Source organism: Eurytemora carolleeae, unplaced genomic scaffold (assembly GCF_000591075.1).
Source record: "Eurytemora carolleeae unplaced genomic scaffold, Eaff_2.0 scaffold707, whole genome shotgun sequence".
Classification (NCBI taxonomy): Eukaryota; Metazoa; Arthropoda; class Copepoda; order Calanoida; family Temoridae; genus Eurytemora; species Eurytemora carolleeae.
In genome coordinates this window covers 139,009-156,564 of record NW_019396599.1, presented here as the reverse complement: position 1 = coordinate 156,564, position 17,556 = coordinate 139,009, and the positions used below count along the sequence as shown (strand labels likewise).

The window sequence follows — 17,556 nt, the reverse complement described above, 5'->3', positions numbered from 1 at the left end:
GGGGGGGGGCTTGGATTGAAAATAAATTAGAGGAAAGGCCGAAGCAGACATTTAGTAAAATCAATAGATTACCGTAAAAGAACAACTTTAACTTTTTTATGAGGAGTAAACATTTGTTTTAAAGGGACTATGTAAGGTAGTTGAACTGAGTATGCAGTGTTGTGGAAAGATTCTTTAGGATTCCTTCCATAGCTGGTCTGTCCCTTTAAACGATCACAGTATTCATAACTTTGAGAGACATGCATTTCATCAAGCATCAAGATGCATTGCCTTTCCCCCTTTCCCACAATTCTGTAGTTGAAAGTTTCAGTTTTATAAAACAAAAAACTCTCTTATGATTCCAGGGGCACAGCAAAAATACTTGATTTTGCTCGTGAGCGTGCTCTTGCAAGGTAAAGGTAAAATTGCGTTTTCTCTGATCATTTCATAAGCTTTAGCTGACAAAGCACTGAACAGTATTCACATATTTCTTCTTTTAAGTATTTTTGCACTTTTCAACCAGGATTAACTATTTTTTAATCAAGTTTTGGCTAAACCCTTTGTTCGTCATGAAACGTCTACTTTTGTGTCGTCTTTACTCCTTTTTTGTTTCTTACCGTAATGTTCTATGGATCCTATAACAGTTTGCTATTGTTGTTTTTAAAACTGTTAGCTAGGGGCGTTCATCAAAAAGTTTACTTGGGATATTACTTGAAACAGTCTGTTAAGAGTGTTCTCTTGATACATACAAAGATGGCAATACAGAAACCTATGGGTACTTACACAAGTAGCGCCTCAGCTGTGTTGAGGTCAAACTTTACAGTACACTGCATTTGAGAGAGATTCCAGTTTCCTTTAAGGGGTCTAAGATTTGAGAGATTAAAAAAAATGGAGAATACTAAGAAACTTAATAAAATAATTTTCTTAACAAAAATATTTGCATAACCCCATTCGTGAAACCCAGGTTTCAAACTGGTTTCCATAACAATACCCTGTCATGGGCTCAGTGGTTTTCGAACTTCGAAGTTCAGTGTAAGGTTCAAAGAGTAATGTTGTATATCGAGCATTGCTTGTAGGATCAATGATACTACGCTTACAGCTACAGTACCTCGTAACATATTATTGTTAATACAAATTCGAAATACAAGGAAGACGATTTTACCGACTCAATTGCCGTCAACTGTTCTCAAGATGTGTGTATACACACGATCCATTTCCGCCATGAAGCACACACATGGAACCCTCGCTCCTTCGTTCCCCGCCTCACCCTCTACACACCCCAGCCCTCAGTCAGGTTAGGAGAGTTGGGCTGGTAACAGCTCCGACACAGGGAGCCTCTTGACTCCTTCATGCTGATGATGCAGATACTGAGCTAACAGCAGGCGTGCTTATACCCCTGATCTCCCTATTAACTTCTTGAGAAGCTTACTTAGGAAACTTGTGCCCGGCTCCGACCAAAGTTTCCGCTATCTCGAGTTGCATTGCCTTAGTTCAATTGATAAGCCCTGTTGTCCCAGTTCCTGTTGATCTGCTCCACCAACATGAAGCTCTACAACACTCCCATGAAGTGCCATCAAATATCCATCATTAATTCCTTTGTTAATTTCTAAATCAACCAATTTTAACTCCGCCTTATATGCAAATATTTCAAAACTTTCGTTTTTAAATAAATGTTAGAAATATCCATTTCAGATCTCTTTATTTTACTATAGTGACTTTTAAAGTCAACAATTATACAAAAGGTGTTCCTTAAACAGTTTTTAGGCGTTCCTCATAAAGTTTACAAGTTAATATCTACACTTATATTAACAAAAACTAGACAATTTTTATACAGACCATAAAATATTAAAACTAATTAAAATCATAAAAGCATACAATATATCAAAAAAAGGTTTTATAATGGAAGTGTTTGAATTTAGGCTAAATAAAATTGATCCAGGTTAACAATAATATAACATTAATTTATTATCAAATATTTTGAATACTCAATTACATAATTTTTAAAATTCGGTGAAGGTGATGGACCAAACCTCTGTAGAGTAAAAAAGTAGATATTAGTTCCACATTTATTAAATATAATACAAATTACAATTACAATTACAATTTAAATTAGGTAAATAAAACTGGTTTGGTCATTATTTAATTAACAAAAAATAGCATGAATTAAAAAAGCTTACTGTTTTCTTGGATAATTAAAAATTAAATCAATGTTACCACTTGATTTTTCAGAATACAAATGTAAAATTGTAAATTTCAAATTTTAAATTTTCCTTGTTTTAAATAAATGCTCAACTGCGCATGAAGATTGTAAAATACTCAATTTCTTTGTTTGTAAATGCATGGAGATTTAATTCAATAATTCAATATATTTTACCACTTAATATAAACAATGGTGAATTCCTTGAAAGCGAATTTTCACCCCATCCCCCACCTCCCCCCTCCCCCTTGTCTATTATTTTTTAATATTTGGAAATTGAAAGAAAAAAGTATCTTGACGGAAATTTTCTATAAAATTTGAACACAATTTAAAACACGATAACATTGCTGTGTAGTATGGTCAAGAACTCTCGCCTAAGAGCTAGGACCATAGAATTGTCGTTAATTAAACCTAACCCAAACCCAAAATATCGGCTTCCAATATGTTTGGTCATGCAACCCTTTAGAAAATAGCAATTTTCAAAATGAAGCGTCAATAAGATCCTACATTTCAAATTGTGATATAATTTCTTACCCAACATATAACATGAAATCTATACATGTCGGATCAGCAATCAGATCCACGTGGTAATTCCTATTTTAATCACTAGGTTGTGTAATAAGTTTAGATACTCTGGATGCGCTCGTATATATGTACAACAAATGTCGTCTTCAAATGGACTCTCAAAATCCTAAGATGATTTAACTGATTATTGGCGAAAACAGAAGTGAAAACTTTGTTTTTTACAGTTTTAACAATTCTAAAGGTTTTACCAGTTCTAGGAATGTCCATTGCTATAAAGACAACATTTGTTGTACATTGGAGCATATCCAGAGTATCTAACCTTATCATACAACCTTGATTTTAACAAGGAGAATCTGTAATATATGAAATATGAATATTGAACACAGCATTCAGACTCCTGCGCCAACTCCTAGAGTAAGAAGATCTGAACAAACTCCGCACACACGAACAGACTTAGTTAGATTGTACTTAATAATGGGCATCTCCTGAAAACATCAAAACATTACAAAATATTTTCGCAATATTTAGTGAAACAAATTCTGAGGGTGAAATTAATGAGTAGTGAGAAGTTAAGTAGTTTAACTAGGTCTGTATTGTTGAAACTAATCCTCTTGTGCTGCTGCGATTAGAAGCACTAAAAAACTACTTTATCTAGGAACACAATCTGAACTTAAATTTAAACATAGCTAAAGTATTGTAGAAAGAGAGAGGAAAGGCACTCCACAATAACGAGGCAAACTCAACTTCTAGGCAATGCGCTCACAATTATTTCTTCTGACCACACCTTTTTTCATCCAGCATTGTTTACAATCTTTTTAAAGTAGTTTAAATTATTATATTCAAATTTTGAGCCACGCCATGTGTCTATAATGGTTTAACATATTGAAAACACAGAGCAACACCCAAACAAAAATAGGTGCGGTCGGAAGAAATAATATTGTGACGTCTTTTGTTCACGTTTAAATTTATAAGAGCTTGTAAAAAAACACTAAAGTTAATGAGTAACTCTATGGTTCACACCCTGGGTAAACATAAACGGGTCAATATCAGAGACAAGAACCCCCACTGAACTAGACAGAATGAGAAGGTCAAATTTTGTGACCTCTTAGATCCTCTAATCTTGATTTAAGGCACACAAGCGTGAGAAAAGAAATTTATCTAGTTACTTACTAGAAATTCAACAACATTTTTCTTCTTCACAATAGCTCTTTAAAAAGAGTAATTATGATTGAACACAAATAAGATTTCAATCTCACTGCACGTTTGGCGTTACAAGGTTGAAGTGAACCCAGATTGAAAAAATATATGATTTAATGTTTTGTTCTCCTTGGCGCTGCACTTTCCACATAGTAATCTTCCACAGTGCCTACAGTGATGCTTCCTTGTTGTTAAACCAAACTAAATAAGTAATTTAAATTAGAACTGAGAAATTTAAGAGCTGTGCATTTTTTTTTCAATTTAAGTGAATAATTCTACAATATTTACTTTAACTCATAAAATCTATTTGTCAAATATGTATTGACATTATTATGGGTAAATCTTAATATTGAATACCTTAGAAAATGATTTTGAAATTTACTTCTGAAAAATAAATACCCCTGTAAATGTCTAGTTGTCGTAGCTTTCTTTATTTGCCAAAGGTTAACCTGTTACTTACATTATCAAACTACCATTAACCTAAGCAACATCACAAAATGAATTTCTTGAAGTTTCTTATCTTAATCCGAGCTGTACCGGTTAGTCAGGATAAATCAGGAAAATGGAAGTTTAACTGGATATCCTGGCGTACCCTAGTATCCTATGTTATCTGGAGCTTTATACCAGTACTACTGTTTACTCTGAACTATATTCAGGCAGGGGTCATCAGTTAAAAAAAACAGAATAAAAAAATTAGTCAACTATTACATTTCTACATCAAAATCAGCCAAGCTACAAGGATTAGAGATTGGCATAATTTCTATTACAAAACTAAATATTTGAAAACGACAAAACTGTTGTTATTAAGAACAATTAACCAACCATAAACAAACAAATTAAAGCTAAGTTATGAAAACAATTGTTTTTCATAACCAGTGGGGAGTTAGGTAATTTCTCCAATGCAACTTCTCCATGGTATTATCCCAAAAAACAAATTTACCCAACAACTTCTACAATCACTAATTTCACTAGTCACAACTTCCAACATAAATTTCCCCATGCATTAAAATATAAATATTTCTGTTTGAAATTTCCAAATTGAAATGAAAAAAATGTTGGCGCTTCACATCCATGGAAAATCTAGATTTCCTTTGATAGCAATTGCAGCTAGATATTAACAATTCTAATTTCTGTTGCTCACCTTGATATAAAGATATTATGTAATTTTTATTACACAAAATTCTGTTGATTCTAGCAAAGATAAGTTAATTTAAGTAAACAATTTTACTGAAGGGGGACATTTTTTTGGGGGACGTTAGCTATTTGGGAAATTGCTATTAGGGAAATTAGCAGTTGGGAAAATTACTGTTGAGGAAGTCTTATCTAGCCTAAACTTTTACTGAATGAACGATTTTACTGGAAGAACTATTTTACTGAACATTGATTTCACGGATCAACAATTTTATTTAACAGATCTTCAGTTAAAAACCGAACAAAACATAAGGTAAATGAACAATGATTCAGTTAACCAAGGAATTAAAATTTTTACAGAATGACTAAAAAAAATGGGTCCTAGACAACCAATAAACCAAAGAATTGAACAAAAACCAGGAGAAAATAATGTACTTGTAACCCAAAATGCAATTGCACCTCAAATGGAATTTCTTTTAACCCCCGAATTCAGGTTTACCAGGATCCAAGTTCTCCAAAAATCCCTTTGAGTTCTGTATATGGAGTATCTTACTACATTATTTTATTAAACGCATTCATCATGGCCTTCTTCCCCCTTCCTTTAATGGCAAAGATGGTTGAAAAGTCTAATATTAATCCAAAAAGAACAAGATACACCAAACTTTATCTTGTTTTAATACAGATTCTTAGCTCTGTCCTCCTTCTATTAGCTTTTGTATATTCAATGAGGGGAAGCAGTATACATAGAATTATATATTTTGCTCTGGCATATCTGGGAGTAACTGCCTTGAATACTTTTCTACTCTTAGTGATAAATGCCATTTGCAATTCATTCGTTGAAGAAACTGAAAAGGTTCAGAAATTGTCTGAGGTTCGTAGTTTGATTACCGAATCCTACCAACTGGTATGTAGGCTAAGGAGTATCAAGACTGCATTTAATCCACTACTTTTTATCATGTTACCCTTAAATGTTGTTCTGTCTCTTGTTCTTTTGTACACTTGCTATTTTTATCTTGTGGATGCACAATATTTGGAGTTTATCAACAAATTCTGTATCCTGGTTGGGATAGCTTTAAATGTGTTTTATTATACCCATTTCTGTAATATTACTCATCAAGCACTATCCAACAACAATGACAAGCTGAGGTAGATTAATGTAAATAACTATTATTTAAATTTTGGGGATGCAAATATTAATAAATATTTTCCACAATGATTGGACATTATGACAGTACCAATAAAAATTCTTTCCACATAATCTTGTGAGACAAGCAATTTGAAAATGTGAAATCCAAAACCTTAGTAGATTTAAGAAATGATGACTACTTATTTTTTTAACTGTGCAACAGTACAAACATGTTTTCTCCATCTTAACACATTAGTAAGATTTTTTTTGGACAGAATAATTTTTCTTTTCCAATAGACAATTTTACTTATCAATGCTTCTTATGTACAGACAAGTAGCACTCAACAGTTGTGGGGAAGATAAAAATGATTTACTAATAGGTAAAAAAAACAAAGTAAGAATATAACTTTTTTTAATATTATAATTTTTAGTTTTGGCCATGATAGAGGCAGAGGGACCGTTTACAGCTTATGACTACTTTGAAGTAAACAATTCATCCTTCATGTCAATCATCAGTCAGACCATTGGATATCTGATTATCATGATAACTTTGAAGTAAATCAGAGTTGACAACCCTAGTTTTTTCTCATCTTTTTGTTGTTTTTTTAACCCTGCCCATGGGTAAGATTTTTTCACAAGGTTTAAAGTGCAACCTAGTTTATAGACCAAAAGATTTAGGCGCTTTTCTTCTTATTTTTAGATTAGTAAATTATGAATCACATGATTTTCACAGAACAAACCTGTTTAATTCTGGATTTAAGAAGTAATTAAAGTATTATTAGTGTTTTCTGTTTTTTTGTTTATATCAGGTTCGTATCTTTATATTCCAGGTGGTTGGCAACCCTAAAGAACATTATATTTTCTAAATGGCAATATTTTAGAAATAACTTTGAAGTAAATTATAATATCTATATCTTTGCATGAAGTATACTATTATTGTTTTAAGTCTATAATCAACCTTGAACAATCTTTTTGTCTTTTCAACTTTAGTAAATTAGTATTTGTTCCGAAATTATGGAACGTTCCAAAATATTGTTCCGGAAAATTCCAGTTTAAGGAAAAATCGTTCCGGAATTTTCTGGGAAAACATAACGGAAAAACGTCTTAAATTTATGTAAAAGATAAAACCAGTAAGTTATAATATCTACATAATAATAGAATGTGCGCCTGTTTAGCTGTAGTTAAAGTAATACTACTGTGAATTATCATGGAATATAAATACTGACTGCCAAAATAATTTGATCTACAGAAAACTATGGAAAGGAAGAAAACATAAATAGCAATCCTTAAGTCTATTTGATGTTGTTATAAAGCAAACAAGTTAAATAGTAACTTGTAATATCACTTTTAAATTGGTCTGTATACATTATATATAGTATGCGCTACGTAATTGCCGTTATCATGTTCATTGAACTATTTAAAGTCATAACTTCAGTCTCAAAGTAGTTCTCCCATTCCTGAGTTTTCTGGTTCACACCCTATTTGTATACTTTACTCGTTTGTTTGTTTGTATCCAATAAACGTCAAAACAGCGGAACCGACTGAGCCCAATACTCCAAAACTGGAAATTTTACGATTTCCATTTCTTAAACTGGAAAAATTTCCGGATTACATCACGTAAACTGTAAACATTTCATTTTCCATTTGTTCCGGAATTATCCCGGAATTCTGGTTTACGCAACAAATTTCCGGATCATTTCATTTCCAAATAGAAATTTTGTTCCGGAAAAATGGAAACCCTAATCGCACCATATTTATACTTATTATGTTTTATAAGTGTTCACATATTGTTTACCTTATAAGTCAATAAATTACTTTTATTAATAATAACTGTTTACCAAAGGTTTTAACCGAACAACAGTTACATTGAAAAGTGTTTCATTTAATTGCCACGAAACTCAAGAATAAAAGATATAAACGTTTAAAGTTGTTATCTGGTAACCAAAATTTATTATCCAAACTCTACCATTTTTAAACATTCTTTATTCTGCATAACTCCTTAATAAAATAAACAAAATAAAAAAATAAAAAAATAATGCAATATTATACCTTTGTTTGACATTCTTGGCAAAGATCCCCCTCCCCCCACCTTGGCTCTGTTCCAAGCATGTCAAGCAATCTACAAAAACAAGATTGTTAGGTATTGTTATGAAAATTTTAAATACATATTACAACCGGCTTTGCAGAATAAAATTAGGAATACTTATTTGAATTAGTTTTTAATCATTAATACTATTTCGGATGAGTCTTTAAACCTAGATAGTGGAAGGTAGACGTGTCCTAGCTCCTGATTAACTTATGGTTTATTTAATCAGACCCACAATTGGTCTAATTCATGGGATCTTACAGATACCATCAAATTGTAGCAACTATGTACTGAATGGTTATAGAATAGGAATAGAGGGGGGGGGGGGGCCTGGAACCGACTTAGTACTTTCGTAAGATTACAGCTAATCCATCTTTTAAAAATACCTATCAAACTGATTTAAAATTAACACATTAAACATTTACATCAACTTAACAAAAAACATGTTATAATAATGATTATTAAAATAAAGGATCAATCTTCATTTCCAACTGATTGTAATTTATAATTTGAAAATTTTCTTATTAATTTGATTTTTTATTAGTATGAAACCTTAGTGAACAATTTATAGTTTTTAACCTGAAAAGCAGCTGTTTTGTAGCTACAGGATGATTAAACATGCTGACCATATTTTTATTCATGGTTCCAAGAACTGCTCCTTGATTCACCAAGGCCCGACATAGATCTCCATTTCCCTATACAGCAGAAAGACACTGTACAAGATACTCCAACTATTTCCTTATTTTCCAACATCCCGCCCCCCCCCCCTCTTTTTAAAAGATATTTCTTTTTTAAAATACGTTTAAGTCTTTTTCTGAATATTTTTGGTCCACATTTGAAAACTTAAAAAAGCTAAAAATCTTAAATCTAATCAAAATGACAGGTTTTAACAACAATGACTGAGGGCTGAAATAAACCTTTAATGATCCAACTTTTGATGCAATTAATCTGTTAAATTATCTAATACTAGCTGAAGTGCCCGGCGATGCCCGTGGAATTTTAAAAACACTTTAAAAATTGAATACAAATTTGTTTAGCCAATATTAACCCCAGGGTATCCAATCCAAGGGTTACCTAAAAAAATTTCAGCCAATTTGGTCCAGCCGTTTGGCCAGCTATAGATAACATATAAATACAACAATATAAATATATATTTTTGAGCAAAGAGCTTTATTTTATTTAAGATATTTACCTTTATATAAGCTGATAGCAGAGGTGTGTTTCCTGATAAAAAATATATGTTATAAAAAATACAATTACTGTCATCTATTTAATATAAAGAAGGGCAGAAATAACCATGCGTTAATAATACTCTTTTTTTAAACAGTGGCGTTTCTGATTCACAATGGTACCTATACTGTGGCGTACAAGAGGGGGGGTAAGGCAGGCCACCCCCTTTCCCTAAGCGTGCCCCCCATAAAAAAATACTTTAAAATCTCACTTTTGCCCTTAACTAAAAAATTTCATTAAAAAAGCTTTAATCAATACTGCCTTCAGTGAAAGTTTCTTTGATATCATTATTTATAATACAATATGTATCGTTTCCATGAAAATATAGATATTTTTTAAGAAACGATTCCATCTCTACAGTATTAAGAGGAAAATTATATAAATAATTTGTTAACAATTGTTATGTGGAAGTGTATATATGATCAAATAGTTCACTTACATAGTTAAAAAGGTATCGATATTATTTTCAAAAAAGGGGCTTTTAAGGGGGACCACAATGTTGACAAGGGGAGGGAGCACAAAAATGTGACCCCCCCTACACAAATGCTCTAGTACGCCCCTGTACCTTTACACCCTTAAAGTAACTTTTATCAAAAAAAAAACAATATATTTTCCAAAAGAAACAGAATTAAGGATTTCTTTATTCAACCTTGACAAAAAGGTTTAAAAGGTACCATTGCGGATCGGACATGTCACTCTTTATATTAAAGGAAAGTCACTTGAAATTACGTCTGAAGTTTTTTCAAAGAGACTGAAGTGTAATTTCAAGTGACCTTCCATGGAGAGATATCGACGCCCTTTTCAAAAGGGTAACCTTAAAAATTTAAAATTATAATTAAAGATGGAAGTAAAATTATGAGTGATCGATATCGGATTCAATTCGATATCAATACCCCCTTTCACTTTTTACAAACACTCAGTTAGGTAACAATAATTTGAAATATAACAGGTTTTAACCGGTCTGCTGATCTTGCTTTACCTTCTGTATCCTGTTTAATTCATGCATAGTCTCCATGAACACATTGAATATATCCTTTACCTTCTGTATCCTGTTTATCTATAGGATATTCCTGCATAGTCTCCATGAACACATTTAATATATCTTTTACCTTCTGTATCCTGTTTATCTATAGGATATTCCGGCATAGTCTCCATGAACACATTGAAAATATCCGTTGTATTTCTCTCCGTAAACCTTGCTAATACATGCAGGGGTGATCTACCCTTCTCATTCAACAACTCGGCGTCTATCCTGAAAAAAGGGAAAAATTAAATTTTTTGTGTTGAATCTGGTCAAAACCATGATTTCTATGTATAAAATAGTTATCATTATTTGTCCAATCATAACTCAGGAACCCCCTGCCCGATCTGCCTAAAATTTGTATTCTGGAACTAAGCAGAACCATGTTCTTAGCTTATTTTAAAAGTTCAATTCTAAGTTGAGAAGGTTGACTATTATGGAGAAGGATTGGTTTCTAGGCACACTGGGCGGGTTCGACACTTTTATCAGTTCTAACAATAAAATAACAATCAAAATAATCAAAACGAAATTAGAAGAAAACAAAATTGAAAAAATCACAAGAATAAAAACCTTAAAAACTTGTAAAGGTTGTAATGAAACTCAAATCTTGAGACGTAAAAATAATAATTTGCAATCACTTTATAAGGAATGCTATTAGTCAATAATTAGTCGTTAAGATTTGTTTCCGTTCAAATAAATTATAAAGTGAGGATTTGGAAAAGGCAAAATTGTTAATAATATTTCAAGTGAACATTTAATCAACTGATAAAAACATTTTATTAGAAGAAAGCGTTAAATTTTACATGTAATAATAAAAAAATAATTTGATGGCAGTCAAACCTTCAATCTTGAGATTTTAGACTAGATCTTGTAGAAACTTGAAATCCCGAAATGATCAAACATCTACCGAGGACTACTAAACCAACTACCTGGATACAGAGAGGAGAACTTAAACCTACTCTAACACCTACATGAATACATCTAATCTAACCTACTCAACCAACTACCAGATTAAGATAGGAGAACTTGAACCTACTCTAACACCTACATGAATACATCTAACCTAATCAACCAACTACTTGGATACAGAGAGGAGAACTTAAACCTACTCTAACACCTACATGAATACATGATACATCTAACCTACTCAACCAACTACCAGATTAAGATAGGAGAACTTAAACCTACTCTAACGCCTACGTACATCTAACCTAATCAACCAAATACCTGGATACAGAGAGGAGAACTTGAACCTACTCTAACACCTACATGAATACATGATACATCTAACCTACTAAACAAACTACCAGATTAAGATAGAACTTAAACCTACTCTAACACCTACGTACATCTAACCTTATCAACCAAATACCTGGATACAGAGAGGAGAACTTGAACCTACTCTAACACCTACATGAATACATGATGCATCTAACCTACTAAACCAACTACCAGATTAAGATAGAAGAACTTGAACCTAATAGAAAGCTAAGATTGTGTCCTTGTGTGGCATTTAGAGCCAGGTGGGTTATGTCCTGGTTGACTTTGTTGGCTTACGATTTGTCCTGGACTGGTACAGTTTGAGATGAAGTTTTAAGAGTACAGCATTTGCTAAATGAGTCCATCTAACCTACTCAACCACCTACCTGGATTCAGAAAGGAGAACCTGAACCGTCTTTACATTCCCTTCTCTAACAGCTACATGAAGAGCGTTATTTCCATCCTCATCAACTGTAAAAAACCGGTTATAAAAGACAGAAACAGTTTCTTTGATGCGCAAATTAGAAATAATATAAACTCATGAAGAATAACAAAATATTCTCATTGCTGGGGGATCGTTTAATTTATGTATTCATTTATATATCATGTTTCCTTTTTGTTCTTATTTTAGATGGGGCTAGGTTTTAGTGATAATTGCAAGAAACCTATATTTTAATATAATCATCAGCTATTTTTTTACAATTAATTTCTAAATTTCAAATTTAACAATTTTATAAATTGCGGCATTCTGTGTCAGTTTGTCAAAAAGCGTTCAACAACAAAAATGAAATAGGGTTTCTATTTGAATACAAAATAAGGTTTTAAATGATTAAGGAAATGGTATAATAAAATGCCAACCTGCTGCGTACTCAATATTATTGTTTATGAGTACACTAGCTATCTCAGGTAGATCTCTCTCTGCAGCTATATGAAGACCAGTCTGACCGGTCAACGTTCTTTCCTGGATTAAAGGGACTGTTGTCGTAATATCAAGTGCCTACTACGCAAGCATCCCTGATTCACAACGGTACCCTTGAAACCTTTATCTGATTATAATTCTGGAAGATAACGTCGTTTTTCTAGAGTAAACGGTGTTGTTTACTTCTTATAATTCCTACATCATTTTTCTGCAGAAGAAAAGTGCATGACCCTTTTGTAGAGAATCCACAATTAAAAATAATCATTTGTCCAAATTGTGACATGGATATCGAACTAATTCCTATCAAAACAACTATTCTGGATACCGGTTATGTATTGGAAATGCTACCCTATAAAATAAAGGATCACTTGAAATTACACTTACAGCGCAATAAAACATAGAGGTCGGACTTCAGTAACTTATTAACTACAGTCATATTTACTAAGAAACGGAGATTCTTGGCAATTAAAAGACGACTTAAAGATCGTCTTTGATAATTGAAATAACTTGCGGCAACAAATAGTGAAATTTACATGCATAATTCATTATACATTAATCACAAAACAACCACTGTTCTGACATTTCAAAGTGTGGTCTGTCCTATGAGTTTTACACTAAAAAAGAGTTTTAAAGCAATGATTTTTATTTCTAAGCCAAGCGGAGTATGTAAAATATTCCCCCACGTTTTCATTTTTGAAATTTTTTCTTTTTAAAGTCAGTTATCAATAAAAGTTTTTTTTAACAGTATTTTGCTGGGATTCTGTTGGTATGGGGAAGGGTTCTGTTAACTACCTAGGTTCGAACTGGATACTGCTGGGCTCATGGCCGCATGGCCCCCCCCCCCTCCCTCGTGCTTTAAAAATGACCGGTGATATTTATGCTTACGCTCAGAAATAGAAGTTTTAATTAATTAATTGATATCTCAAATAGAAAATATAGAAGTCATGACTATCGGTAAGTCTTTCTCCCCCCCCCCCTCCCTTTCTAGGAGGACCATGCGAACCAAGGGATTCATAATTAATATTCATAAAAGTGTAAATATGTTACAACAGATTTTCTAGAAAATTATATTTAATACCTGAACATTCGCTCCGGCAAGGATCAAATTTCGAACCATCATTTCGTTTCCAACCTTTAGAAATACGGTTTAGTTAGTAAAAATTTGAGACAAATCAGTCCATAGGTTAATGATTTATGATCGGACATCCTAACAAACAGACCAAAAGACAGTCAAACAGAGATTACTACTTTAATACCTGGACGGCTAGTAGAAGGGGGGCCAGCTTATTAGCATCTGTAGTTTTAGAGTGCACATTTACACTGATAAATGGAAAAATTAAAATATTTTTTTTTAATTTCCAATAAATTTAAACAGAGAGAAGCACCACCTTGAGAGTGCACACGCACAAATCTTGCTTTAGTTAGTATTAAGATGAATCGGACTTATTTTGTTCCGACCCTCTCCAATATCTTCTCTTCAATATCTTATCTTCAAGATATTATAAAGGGTGTTTCCCGCAGCATTCTAATGTGAACACAATCCCAGTTTAAAAAGTTAATAATTGACGAACATTTACAAATTATGAAAAAAACACCAAAATTGCTGAATTGTGTATATCTCCGTCAATAAGATACACAAATTGAAGACGATTTTATTGTCGTCCCATGTTTATTAGACTATTAACACTTAATGGTTATATAATAAGAAACTAAAGTTTAGTTTTAAATCCTTCCTGATAGAGATGAGAAACAAAAGTGCCTCCAGGTCTCCTCTGAGTATAGCGGTGTGCAGAAAGTTCTTTCCCCTTGTCATTCATTCGTGACAGAAAAAATCATTCAAAATCAATTCCCAAGAATATCAATACATGATGAACCACAAAGGATGAGACTTAAATGACGACTGAAGAAATTTCGTACAGTGTCTCTTAAGTCTTGTACATTGTGGAGAAACCTGAATCTCAGGTCACTTTCAATGTTTAAAGGGAGTGACCGGCTTAACATGGTAGTTAAACTGAGCGTGCAGTAGTTTAGATAAAGATTTAAGGATCATTTGATACTAATAAGTCTTCTTTACTGTGTATAATAGCTGAGTAAGTGCGCAAAATCGATCCTTTAAATTCTTCCAGATGGCCTTTTTTGGAGGTTACTTTTTAAGAGTCGTGTTTTTAATTAGTTTTATGTAAAATTTGTGTTACATTTTTCATCGTCATTATTTAACAATTAAATAAACGATTCTAATGTATCCTCCAAAATAGCAAATCTTGGAGACTTCTTGAGATCGATTTCGCACTCTTACTCAGCAATTATACACCTTAAAAACGTCTTACTGGTATAAAATAAATCCCTGAAATGTTCTGTTTAATATTGCACTGTCGACTCAACTACCATGTCTAGCCGGTTACTACCTTAACAATGAAGACAAATTTTTTGTCAATTCTAAAATTCCTTGCGTCTGGATGTTCTGCAGCTCCAGGCTCAAGCTCGAGGATCACTCTGGAAATATAAAATGTACCATTCTTCTTTAAAAATCAACNCCCCGACCTAGAAATCATACAAAACCTAAGTATGAAATAGGAACACTTTGAGGAGGGAGGAAATATTTAAAAATATATAAGTCAAAAATCATCTTTTTTACAAATCATAATCTGAGTTTCTTTCCCCTCTTTTCATTTGACAACCATATTTTTTTTTATTAAGTTTTCTGTTTAGTTTTTAGTGATTTTTTAACATTCTAAAATATTAATTTTAAAATTTTAATATCTTGAGAACTGAAAAGGGTCAACCCAGTCCGAAGTATGTTTTCAAAAAATCATGGAACTAACACCTTTCTTTTTACTCTGCAAGGTTTTGAGAATCTCTAACACCGAATTTTGAATTCTTAAATTTTAAATAAATTGGTGTTAGACTAGCAGAACGGGATAATATTTCACATATTCCCAAAGGAGCGAATGTAAAACTTTAAAATTCCGACAAAAAAAACTTAAAGAATTTAACTTGTTCTTCTTTTCTTTTTCCCCAAGTAAAATGAAACTCTTTAAATTGATGAACAAAGAAAAAAGGTTTTGTGAAGTGTTACAACAAACAGACAAATAAAAATCTAGAGACGGATAATTTTAGTTTGAGTTGTAGAAGGGTGGCAGGAAGCTCCTGAATTTTGTTTACCTGGCAGCTGAGTTGTTCTTGAAGGTCATGGCACAAGCAAAAGGGCTTAATCCTGCTTTATCTCGACAGCTTAGGTTAATGCCTGGAAACAAAATGTAAATGACAAAATACAATTTACTCTCAATTTTTGTTTTTGTTGATTTTTTTCTAACAAGGAACTGTCTAAGCTTTTTCTAGTGAGATTGTTACATGCGGGATTTACAAGGGCACCGTACACCTTTTTGTTGAATTAACAATGAGGAAAATATTTTAGTTTTTCTGGTTATAAAATGTATAGATTCTTTTCATTCATTCATGCAAAAATCACCAAGTTACTTTTAATCAATCAAATCAAATCATAATTTGCAAAATGGCTTATGGCATCCTTTGTAATGGTCAGAGGCTCAATTCCATCCATACTCCGAGTTTCAGTTGGATCTTCAGCATGTATGATAAATATGATTAACTTTGTTTTATCGGAGGTCTTTAAATAAATTGAAAGAAACTTTTGTAGTTTAAACTATTTTGCTTTCCGATCACAGCAAAAGAAAAACAATAATAACTCCGTCATTTTTACTCATACAAAGGTCTAGAGGTTGCCATTGTGGTTTTGAAACTTTAAATTAAGTCGACAAATCCTGTAAATAATCTATATAATAAAGCTCTTTGCTCATACATATATGTCATATAAAGCTGGCCAAAGGGCTACACCAAATTGGCTATATTTTTTTGAGGGAACCCTTGAGTACCCTGGGGGTAACATAGGCTAAACAAATCCTAAGTTTTTATCGTGTTACTAAAATTACAAGGGCAACGCCGGACACTTCATCTTGTATCCAAATATGATTGAAAATAATAAGGTAAAAATTAATTTTTCACGAATTGCATGATTTTCTAACCTGGGCAACCTAGAACCATGTTAATTATCCCACTCTGCCCATTTTCTATAGCATGATGGAGCACTGTCTTTCCTGAAATAGAAATTTAGGAAGCTTCGTACCCCTCTGTCTGCTGTTTTTGTTTCAATAATACATTAGTATAATAATGTTGCAGTGAAATATTAATCCATAAAACTGGAATAGAAGGCGTTATGAAAGTAGTTCTGAAGCAAACACTTTTATCAGTAGCTTGAAACCAATCTTACTTTTAAAAAAATGGGCTTGCGTACCATTGCGCAATTGTTATATTTCATAATTGTTGGTCTAAAAACAATTACTACTTGAGTTTGATAGTCGACATCCTATTCTACAGTTTGAAATGTCCCACTGTATTCTTTTTTTCCCGCCTTTTCCGACAAAAACGAAAACAAATATTTATTCAAGTTTATTAATGATTTAATGTCCAAACAAATGGATTTAATCAATCAAATCTTTTATTCCCTAGGGTTCCTTGTTTATTACCTTCAGCGTCCTGTTTGTTAATATCTGCTCCGTGTTCAATCAGACAAGTCACGACCTTCTCTTGACCCCACTGAGAAGAAAGATGAAGAGGTCCTTGACCATCAAATGCTTCAAGACCGCCTAAGTAAGAAATAGATTACGTCACGACCTTCTCTTGACCCCACTGAGAAGAGAGATGGAAAGGTCCTTGACCATCAAATGCTTCCAGACCGCCTAAGTAAGAAATAGAATACGTCACGACCTTCTCTTGACCCCACAAAGAAGAGAGATGAAGAGGTCCATGACCATCAAATGCTTTAAGACCGCCTAAGTAAGAAATAGATTACGTCACGACCTTCTCTTGA

The 17,556-nt window shown here is 32.7% G+C and overlaps 2 protein-coding genes across 13 annotated transcripts in view; one reads left to right on the top strand and one right to left on the bottom strand.

Moving 5' to 3' along the window:
• Positions 1 to 2,031: 2,031 nt before the first annotated feature.
• The window catches only part of LOC111706107 (rabankyrin-5), a 49,223-nt gene continuing 33,698 nt past the window's right edge, over positions 2,032 to 17,556 (bottom strand). Inside the window, exons 26-42 of one of the 12 annotated variants that reach the window (XR_002766153.1) lie at positions 17,213 to 17,332; positions 16,712 to 16,783; positions 15,834 to 15,915; positions 15,117 to 15,164; positions 14,405 to 14,476; positions 13,928 to 13,991; positions 13,750 to 13,803; positions 12,611 to 12,713; positions 12,139 to 12,223; positions 10,581 to 10,723; positions 9,434 to 9,465; positions 8,821 to 8,936; positions 8,205 to 8,274; positions 4,028 to 4,099; positions 3,021 to 3,186; positions 2,711 to 2,782; positions 2,032 to 2,195 (exon numbers count right to left, since the gene is read on the bottom strand). Coding sequence is in view for 1 of the 12 variants with exons in the window: in XM_023478874.1 (XP_023334642.1) it covers positions 3,091 to 3,186; positions 4,028 to 4,099; positions 8,205 to 8,274; positions 8,821 to 8,936; positions 9,434 to 9,465; positions 10,581 to 10,723; positions 12,139 to 12,223; positions 12,611 to 12,713; positions 13,750 to 13,803; positions 13,928 to 13,991; positions 14,405 to 14,476; positions 15,117 to 15,164; positions 15,834 to 15,915; positions 16,712 to 16,783; positions 17,213 to 17,332 (1,229 nt within the window). In the remaining 11 variants the exon portion in view is untranslated. Of the gene's footprint in view, positions 2,196 to 2,511; positions 3,187 to 4,027; positions 4,100 to 8,204; positions 8,275 to 8,820; positions 8,937 to 9,433; positions 9,466 to 10,580; positions 10,724 to 12,138; positions 12,224 to 12,610; positions 12,714 to 13,749; positions 13,804 to 13,927; positions 13,992 to 14,404; positions 14,477 to 15,116; positions 15,165 to 15,833; positions 15,916 to 16,711; positions 16,784 to 17,212; positions 17,333 to 17,556 lie in introns of those variants that run through there. The other 11 variants (XR_002766152.1, XR_002766154.1, XR_002766145.1 and 8 more) reach the window with 11 other exon arrangements.
• Positions 5,523 to 8,192, top strand: LOC111706111 (uncharacterized). Its single transcript, XM_023478888.1, has 3 exons — positions 5,523 to 6,175; positions 6,486 to 6,535; positions 6,587 to 8,192. The coding sequence occupies exons 1-3, from the start codon at positions 5,610 to 5,612 to the stop codon at positions 6,712 to 6,714; spliced, it is 744 nt and encodes a 247-aa protein (XP_023334656.1). The 5' UTR covers positions 5,523 to 5,609; the 3' UTR covers positions 6,715 to 8,192.

Bases quoted from the DNA above. Each gene is read 5' to 3' on its own strand.
- LOC111706111 (XM_023478888.1), top strand. From the start codon at position 5,610: ATGGCCTTCTTCCCCCTTCCTTTAATGGCAAAGATGGTTGAAAAGTCT. The intron at 6,176-6,485 runs GTAGATTAATGT...TCTTATGTACAG, and splicing joins AACAACAATGACAAGCTGAG to ACAAGTAGCACTCAACAGTT. The intron at 6,536-6,586 runs GTAAAAAAAACA...TATAATTTTTAG, and splicing joins TAAAAATGATTTACTAATAG to TTTTGGCCATGATAGAGGCA.